We start from the raw sequence: 9,799 nt of genomic DNA on the forward strand, positions 1-9,799 counted from the left end.
TTACCTCTAGCGTGGGGCTGGGAATCCGATACCCAGGAAAGCTCTCCAGGAGAACTACAGTGACACTGCATTTAGTAAAAAAACAGTATGGGTGATGTTTTCTGAGTTTACTTATCTCTGCTTATTTTTTCTGCCTTGAATCTATGGAAAAGGGAAAACCAACAAACTAGATGCTAAATGGCAGCATTTCAGCATTTGACTGTTGTAGCTCAAAGTGATACTACCAGTTAGACCAAACTGAAAATGAGTATTTTGTTCCTAACATAGTAACAAAAAGCATGAACAAATATAACTACAGATGCTCTTTTTAAACTCAAAATACTAACTCTGTTTTACAGCTAGAGAACTCAAATGAAAGCAGTAGTTGTTTGTATTGTATGTATTTTCCACAAGTAAACATTTTTATATGTTGATAAAGCATATGTGTTTTGTGAATACATGCAAAAATTACATCTCTTTCATTTTGTGTGAAACATCTTACAGTCCTAATTCAGAAAAGCATCTGTTGTTGCAGCGGTACTTGAACATGTGTCATAGATTTTAGGCAAGTACCTAAGTCTTAACACAGGTTTGGTTTAGAAGTTCTTGTGAACCACAGCAGGTAGAGGCAGACAGCATAATGGTGAGAGTAATCTGTCTCTTCAAAACTGTTGCTATTAAAAACAGGAAAAACAAAACCCCTTTCTGAATTAACACATGATTTTTATTGTAACACTCTTTATATTAAATATCTTACCTACCGCATTAGCGTCTAAGTTCTAGCACTGATTTAGCTGAATTACATGTAAATGTACATCACAGACTCTCAATTCCAAAAGACATGGTACTTCAATGCTTTAATGAACACTTTCATTTAAATCAGTTAAAATGAGTAACAAACATGAAACATACCATGAAACAAGTTAACATGAAGCTAAAGGAGTTAGCCTACACCTACAAGAAAACAGAGTTGACTCAATTGGAGTCAGCAGTTGTACCAACATTGGGAATGCCTTATCCACTAAGACTGATGAAGCCCAGCACAGCACTCCCTGCAGAAACAGCCATTCCACATCTTCAGCCACACACTTCTATCCACTTGTTGAAGATCGGTGTCCGCTCAGGAGGCATGAAAGAGCATGTCCTCAGAATACTCCCCATCTGCTTCAGTGCCAAGGGGATTGACTCAATTTGGACAGCTCTCTGTAATTAAACCAGCTTTTGCACTGAATTAGATGAGGGATGTTCACAGCTTCCAAGCCATTAGTTTAAATGGGGCAAATCTGACAAGTGTCAACCACAGGGAGTTACAAACATAAGATGACAATATCTTTAACCAGTACAGCTGCTTCTTCAGTGAAGGTTTGACTCCTACATCTGATAGGATCATATATCTAGACAAGGTGTAATTTGTACTAGCATGGTAAAAGCATCCTTCTCTGACGTGCCTCACCAGACCCCCACCCCCCCAGCAAAACAAAGCTGTATTGCTGCAGTTTCCTGTTACAACTTAGGTAAAGGCCATGTGAACTCTGAGGTACAGGTAAAGCCATTTAAGAAGTCTGCCCAGAGCTGTTTTTTAAGACTGTTCAGCTGCAGGTCTTTTTGTTGATGCTGCTGAGCCATAGTAAAGCTGTATGCGTAGTTCTAGCCTATTTCAGTGCACACAGCAAATTAAATCTAGGTATCTGCTGATATTGCATGGACTCAGACCAGGAACACTCACCAACGGGTCTAATCTTACCAACAGTAAATAAGTTTCAAAAGGTATTTCAAGAGTTTACAACAAGCCTCTGTCAGCAACCGTATACTGCTTCCTGTAGTACTTTTGCTAGAAATCTCTAGTGCAGGCTCTGAGGATTATCTGTGCTGCAATGTGGTACAATTTTATAAAGTAGAGCCCCCTGTGGGAAACACTGGTAGAGACAAGGCATATAGATAGAGTTAAGACTTTTTAACCTTTGTTCCATACTTGATACAGTTTATTATATACCTGCTACAGCTCCACAGAACAGTTTTTTCTTCCCCGTGCAGCATGTTCTGTTGCAAGGTTTTTCATGTTAAGAAATAAACTGGAGTTGAGATCTTCCTGGCTTGTGCTTCTTGTGGTCATGGGCCCTCAAGTCTCTTCCCAGTAGTAGGTGCCCCCACTTCGCTCCACCCTTCAGCAGTGCATGTAAATCAGGGGCAGGCCAGGGAGTCCCAGCTCAGAGGGATGGTCCCTGCCTACCAGGACCTCAGCGAGGGCTCCGCCAGCAGCACGGCTGGCAGCTATGTCTTTTCGACATTGTTCTAAGCTGGACAACAAGCGAAAAGTTTCATCCACCCTACTCTCTCCTTTTGCTGTTGCCGTGTGTGGTGTGAGGACTGCTGCATGCAACAGCCCTCAGTAAGGGGCTTTGGACCGCTTCCTTCTACTCAAGCTTTCCTGGAAGATCTCACGGGTGTTTCAGGCTGCAGGAAAATGTATTGGGGAAATCATATTAGGTAAGCCTGCCTGAGCTGCCAGGGACTGTCTCTAGCCACGGATGCTTTTCCTTGTAGCAGTGGGTTTTTTTGGTAGTTAATCGGGTTTAGAAAGCCCTGAAAGGAACAAATGTACCTGCGGAACAGAGGAGCTGCGGGTGAAGTGAAAGCTGATGTTTTCCTCTTGCTTTTGCTGCCTTTGTAACTGCTGGCAACAACCTGGTTGTGGCAAAGAAACGTACAGAAAAAGACATTGTTGACTGGTTGTCAACCAGCAAATGTATGGAATCTGTAGCTTTCTGGAAGCAAGCCTAATCTGTATGTCTCTGTTCTCCCCCCTTTCCCCTCACCACCACTCCCCAGTTTTCAAGCTTAGTTTGAGACTTTTGTTAAATAAAATTACTGCCGTCATAAGAAAAACATCTCATTCACATCAATGGTTAATAATGCTTCTCCCCGTCCCCTATCTTCGTTTTGGTGTTTGTATTTTATTAACACAAATTTATTTTAGCTCTTTGTGGTTTTTCGGGGGTTTTGTGTTTTGTTGGTTTTTTTTTTTTTTTTTTAGAATTCTTTTCACTGTGACTCTGGTCTGGCAGACTGTTCATTTAGGAAAAGGTAAGGAAAATTTCGTGTTTCCCCCACCCTCCCCTGTTTCTTTTGTGCATTTACAGTATGCCTTGTTTCATTACAAGCTATCCTTCTCTTCCATACTTGCACTTCTTGTCAAGGCCATGAAAAGGAAGAACATGAAGATGTCAAAAGTCTCAATGCCACAGCACAAAAGCAGCAGCCCAAGAACGAAGGGACTATTATAAATGCTCTCAGTGACATGAATCAGAGTTATGAAAGCAGAAAACAACAGAATTTCAGGGCATTGGTACCTTTCACTGGGATTACAGAGAGTAGGTAACATTTATTTAAACAGTGCCATAAAATTGCTTTTTAAAATACTATAGCACAGCAATACTTTGATTGTTGTCCTGGGAGATTCCAGCCACTTGGTTTCCCGTGGCCGCTCGCTCGTTGAAGTTATTCCTGTGGCTACTTAGGAAATGGTGATAAACATTTAAGGTAGAACCGGGGATCTCTTACCTGTAAAAGGTGGTAACCGAAATCAGGTCCCTTGGATTTGCAGGAGTGTTTGTAGAATTTTGTAAAATTCTGGTAATTTTTTAAAATTCACCGTTTTTCATGACCAAAAATTACTGAACTTAAAAATAATTAAAAAATCATTCAGTTGTATGAAAGCAACAGTACAAACAGGAAAAACACCAATGAGTGATTTATGTTTCCTCCTACATCTATAAAGTTTTATATTGGGAGTATGAGAAAGGCTTAAGGGAGTGCTCCCCTCCCCTCTCAAAACTAAGCAACTCTTCCCAATAACGGAAGCCTCCTTTCCTCAAAAATAAGAACCACTTCCCAGTAATAATGCCCCTTTTCTTAAGTGTGACTGAAAACTGACTCTGTCAAAGTGAAATATTTCACTTGAATATATGCTGCTACTACGGGACTTGCCAGGCGTTGCTTCTTGACCATCCTGTAATCCCTAGCAGTTGGTTTCTAATCCTTAACTAAACAAACTGGGTTTAACAGAACAAACACTCCTAACAGGCAGATAATTTTATTGTCTCTAAAGGCAATAAAACTAGATATCCTTAAGATCCTTTGGCAACTGGAAAGACCTGAGAGAACAAGTGAGAAAAAAGGGGAGGTCCAAAGCCCCCGGGATGCTTGGTAACCTCTCTAATATTGTCTTGCAGGTAAAAAGCTGAACAGACATTGCTGCCAAAACGGAGGGACCTGTATCCTAGGGGCTTTCTGTGCCTGCCCAAAGCATTTCACTGGCAGATACTGTGAACATGATGAGCGGAAAAGGTAAAAAACCAGAAAGAGTAAACAAGCTGCTGTGAATGTTTTATTTTCTGTGGTGGCATCAGGAACATACCAAATGTCTCCCTTGTCCTTGACAGCAACTGCGGCAGCATTGCCCATGGCACCTGGGTGATGAAGGGCTGTTGGCTGTGTCGGTGTGGCTATGGTACTCTGAACTGTCTTTCAGAAATAATGCACGATAACTGTGGTAAGGAACGGTGTTAAATCAACCATTTTTATCTTGCCTTCTGCAAAGCTGGGGTACTCAGACGATGCTGTATATGCTCTGTTTAGACTAAGGTAGTGGCCTGCCTTGCTTCAGAGAAAGCATGAGAGAGACAGTAAATGATACTCCTGTGGCCTGTATAGTATATCACAGAAAATACTTGGAGATCTTTATACTCCTGTGCAGTAGGAAACTTCCCCCATTTTAATGGAAAATTAGAGGGATTAGAGGGATTTCTGTTCTGCAAAACCTGTACACATATACAAATTGTCCTGGTTGAGTGGGAAGTCATACAACTAAACCACATCCAAGCCTACAAAAATGTTTCTTAGATGAGGAAAGAGAAAAAACAGTAGCATAAGCTGGTGTGGTAAAAAGTACAAACCAGTATTACACTAGAGAAAAAAGTACTGAAAATATGCATGTTCTTGCATAAGCTATTTAACACATAAATAGCAGCAAACTAGTCTGAAACTTATTTTAAGATCAGTATATTAATCGTCAAAATATTCTTGTATGGAGGTCTAAGACTGAGAACACCACCAAAAAATGCCTAGCCGTAGTCCAGATCAGTGCAATGTAGTGGCACCTCGTGTCCTCAAAAGCACTATATTACTTCAAGACAAGCCTTTGTACATCAGCCTGTGAAAATCCCTGTATAAAGGTTTGAGCATTTTGAAAACAGTATATCAACTAGCATAAAAACTTGAAGGATTGCTTTATAGGTACTTATTTTCCATTGAAAACTGGCTGCTGAGATCCAGACTGTTCTCAGTACTTTGAGATGACTAATAAGAGTTTAATATTATTTTCTCTCCGGTGGCAAAGTTAGTGCAAAATACTCTTGCCCTTCATGAATGATGTCTCAACACAGCCGTGTGTTGTTGTTTACTTTCCTTCAGTTTTGCCAACAGCACTAGTTAGCAGGGTAAGAAAAACAGCAGACCTAAATAGCTTCAAGATTTGTTTGCACCGTAAGGAACTATTAGCCTCTTCTTTTCTGACCAGACTCCTGTCTGAGTAGCAGTGTGTTGAAGCTGTGACTTCTGAGTTATACCACCAACTCAGAAGTAAATACAAATTTCAAAACTTGAGCCTCCCAGGATGTGCCCTGTTGTGTGATAAGACCACAAATCCAAATAAGTGAAATGCAAAAGAAAGGTGACATTCCTATCTTTGCAACCACAGCTAAAAATAAATAAATAAATAAAATTTAGCGAAAACCCACCACCAAAACCATTTTTGCCTTGAAGTCTTATGTATTTACTCTGGCAACCAACTTGCTCGTTAAACTCTTCAAAAGAGTTAAATGCTCAAGTTACCTTGGGCGTTCACCTTTAAATCAGCCCTATTGTTTGCCCTTACTGGAGCAAAAGACCTAACAGGCCTCAGCCACGTTCAGTGAAAACAGTCTACTGCTTACTAATTTTGAGCTCAGCTTAACAAAGGCAATAAAGGTGGCAGTGGAGAATCATCTCCTCATCCTCTCTGACTCAGCAGCTTTCACAGGTGTGAGGGTATGGCTTTCTGCTTCTGCTAGTATAGTGAAGCCCCTTCTTGTTAAAGGAAGGGTTAAAAGGCTACATGCAGAGCTGAGTGCATACCTCTTGTGAACATCTTGCACTTGCTTTTGCTTGGTATTTACTTTTGATTATTCTGAGATTAATGCCTGCCAGAGCTGATAAGTGCTGTCATTTGCTCCTCAAACGATCATTGATGGGACATCTATTCAGATCTCTCCACTGAGAATAGCCTCTTTGATTGGCTTTAACAGCTGATACCTTTAACTTAAGTACCTGTGAGATGTCAAAGGACTTTAAAAGTATGTTCAAAATGCTTCTTTTACAATTTGCATATTTTACTCATTACCAATTTTATTTTCTTGATACTTTTTTAGAACTGAAATCAGAAAAGGAGGAAATGAGGAGGCTATATTCTAATGGACTGAAAATACAGCAAACAGTGTTTGCACTGACTTGCCTGCTCACTGTCCTCCTGGAGCTCTGCTGCTGGCAGTTGTGAAACCGGACAAAGGCAAATATTTCAGGGCTGATGTAACCTTTGCCATGAGTCACACAACTTTTTTCTTCTGTGAGCTACAGAAGACACTTCTGCCTACATGCTGGAGACAGATTAAGATGTATTAGTTAATGGTGGAATGCTTGGATTATTTTAAATTCAGATGATATGAATGTGAAGTATTTATTATTATATTATTATTTTATTACTACTACCGATGTCTGATTCTAACGATACTAAAATACTGTTCTTCCAGTGGAAGCAAAAAAGCCCCAATGTTCTATGCCTTAAGTATTGTAAAATATAGTAATTTTCTTTGTACACAGTACAACTATTTAACTAATAAAGCTGATTTCATTTCTGAAGAGCCTTTCTCTTGGGGATTCTTTAAACTTGAGAATTCTTATCCACCATTTGTCATTGTATTATATCCTGTAACAAAACAGTAAGAAAAGGGCAGGGTGGAATGAACAATCAGAAATTTGAAGAGATAAGAAGAGTGTTAAGGGTAGGTATATTTCAAACCCTAATATACAGAATAACTCTAAAAGTTGTATGGTCTTTCAGTTTTTTGTTATAGCTAAATTGTAGGTATGCATAATCTTAGGCAGGAAATATCTGTTTCTTAAGAACACATAGCTGATGTTTATTTGTCTTTTGACAGGTTATTTTATTTCACATCCTAGAAATATAAGAGTTTTTCTTTTAAAAGGATGGCAAAGAAAAACTTTTTAAAGCTTTTTCTATAGGAAGCCTATCTTGACTTATATACCATTTAAATATGAGTATTTCTAGGTTGTAAAATAAAAAAATGTTTGGAACGTGTAACTGCATTTGCAATGTAAGACCATAAAACATGAGAAACATGTTTGTTTTTAAAAAAGTTGCAGAGAAAAGCCTAAAATATATCTTCATTCTTAGGCTGTTGAGATACCACACAGAAACAACCAGATTTATAATTTTGTTGGTTTACAAGGAATTAGTGATTTATAAAAAACCTTAATGACTTTAAAAAGTTCAATATATTTAATTCTTAAAATTTCTTTATTCATTTCCTTGGCCACACAAGCAAAGACAAGGATCCAATTATAAAGCAGAGATGGATGCATCAACAACAAATTATATGTAATATTGTGGCTGCCTTTGAAACTATGACTATTCAGTAACAGATTTTTATAAGTCATTGTGTAAAAACATTCATTTTAAGTATTACAAAGGATTCAGACTATTCCTTTCCACACTCTGGACTTGAGTGGAAAGAGTAAGGTTTTTCACTCTTCACATAAGATAGACTAGACCAGAAACTGCCCTTTTATCATTTCCTGCAAACTCATCTGCACCTGTATGCCTGTGTTTCCACAGACTTTGAAAAGGAGGTACCAGCCTGGGACAATTACATATCAAAGAGACCTGGAGGAAAATAGTCATACCTTTATTTATCCAATGTTGAAATTGAAGGCATTCTTGAAATGTGAGCAACATCTTGGCTTGCCATAAAGCATACCTGATAAGTCTGTCAGCAATACACCTTGTAACGTGCTTCAAATAGACATTGCTTTTTGAAGGAAAGCAGCAAGATATGTAGACAATATATAGTACAGTAAATATTAGAAGTAACACTTTTTATCCCTACAGAAAACATACAGAGCCATATAAGATTGCAATTAGCAAAAGGAAAGGGTAGTCTAATATATGTTTTATAACAGAAGAGCAGTTTCTGTTGCAGTAACATCCACAGAAGACTTAATCGGAAAAAGCTGATCTGGATAACTCCTTATGCGGATGAGCCTATGTGCCTGCCAGAGTCACCCTGATGGAGCTATACATTATTGGGTTGTTATGACTTGAAGAATTAGAGTAACTGAAAAATCTAACTGAGCAACATTTTCTTGCTATACCAAAACATCAGTCCAAGGCATCTAATTAGAAGCAGCAAGGTACAGCTTCTACAGTTTTGAAGCATTGCATGGGGAACTTAGCTCAGTAAGTGATTGTAATTAATGTCAGTGTAAATCATTACTCACTCTGAATGCTAGGATTTGAAAGTTTTTTCCTGTGTACCTAGAAGTGATAAAAGGGTTTTGTTTGTTTGTTTTTAAGATAACCATACCTTTTCTATCTTATGCCATTGATTCTGTTACTGAAAAATCTGAAAATGATTGCTTCAGGACTGTTTTACAGCTACTATACTATGGCGAAACATATCCGTAGTGATGGTTAGCTGTGGAAGATGTTTATCTGGTCTTTGCATCAGGGCCCTGGAAGTTGCCATGAGTAGGCAGAACAGAGCAGAGTCTGTTATCCTTGTACACTTCTGAAGTAGAAGTAGCCACAGGAGTTGAATTTGAGGAGAAACAGGTATCTCCTTAAGTTACAGAAAAAAAGAAGCAGCATTCAGAAGCTGTCCCATGCATAGTCTCATTTGCAAATAAAAATATAACTAAGAAGGAAGAAAACAGAAAGCATTGAGGAACAAAGGAAAGCACACAGTCACAATCTTTGCTTAGGTTAAAAGTGTCTCCACTTTTATCTGTCTCCAGCTGTTTGCAAGAACAGATAAAAGAAAGCATTATTTTCCTCCCCTGCTACCATGTAGACCTGGCCAACCTTCTAACACTGCAATTACAGGCACTTTGGTAAGGTTTGTTTACAGCAAACAGTGGTGTTTGCTCTCCAGCCTCCCGCTAACTCTTGGGCCATGGCAGTCACAGCAAAACAGACATTTCTTGCCACAAGCTCATGCATGTGCCCTCTCTATGTGCAGCAGCAGGGCAAATACCCTCAAAGAGAAAGATCTATCAAATGCTTCACAGGACCCAGAGTTCGCTCCTCACAATTGGCTCCAAAACTAAAACAAATGGTGCAGCCCATGACTGGCCTTCTCCACTTCACCTCTGCAATCACTCCAGCCTCCACCACTCCTCAGGGCATGCCGCTGATAAGGACCCCAGATGGGTAGCAGTGTGTGTGTGTGGGGGGGGGGGGGGGGCTGCCTCCTCTGCAGCCAAGAGCCGCCAGAGCTCCAACACCCAGCACAGCCCCACAGGGTGATGCTGCCATCTGCCCTTAACGTCCTGCCTATTTAAAGGAAGCAACTCATTTTGCATAGGCCATTTAGTCCACAAGGTTTCCTCATACAAACCTGAAAAACTAACTTGCAGGCACCAGGTGCTGAGAAAGTGTCACTCATTCAGCTCTTTGCATATCTGACTCTTATCTCTCAAGATTACC

The 9,799-nt window shown here is 39.6% G+C and overlaps 1 protein-coding gene across 1 annotated transcript; it reads left to right on the forward strand.

Annotated features, from left to right (window-relative positions):
• Positions 1-2,095: 2,095 nt before the first annotated feature.
• LOC119141659 (cryptic protein-like) lies at positions 2,096-6,800 on the forward strand. Its single transcript, XM_037374163.1, has 6 exons — positions 2,096-2,466; positions 3,014-3,063; positions 3,177-3,350; positions 4,212-4,326; positions 4,422-4,531; positions 6,447-6,800. Exons 1-6 carry the CDS (start codon positions 2,354-2,356, stop codon positions 6,569-6,571), a joined length of 687 nt encoding a protein of 228 aa, XP_037230060.1. The 5' UTR covers positions 2,096-2,353; the 3' UTR covers positions 6,572-6,800.
• Positions 6,801-9,799: the final 2,999 nt, after the last annotated feature.

This window comes from Falco rusticolus, chromosome Z, assembly GCF_015220075.1.
Source record: "Falco rusticolus isolate bFalRus1 chromosome Z, bFalRus1.pri, whole genome shotgun sequence".
Taxonomy (NCBI): domain Eukaryota; kingdom Metazoa; phylum Chordata; class Aves; order Falconiformes; family Falconidae; genus Falco; species Falco rusticolus.

Coding starts and splice junctions, on each gene's coding strand:
- LOC119141659 (XM_037374163.1), top strand. CDS start 2,354: ATGCAACAGCCCTCAGTAAGGGGCTTTGGACCGCTTCCTTCTACTCAA. Junction 4,327..4,421: donor GAACATGATGAGCGGAAAAG/GTAAAAAACCAG, acceptor TGTCCTTGACAG/CAACTGCGGCAGCATTGCCC. Junction 4,532..6,446: donor AATAATGCACGATAACTGTG/GTAAGGAACGGT, acceptor ATACTTTTTTAG/AACTGAAATCAGAAAAGGAG.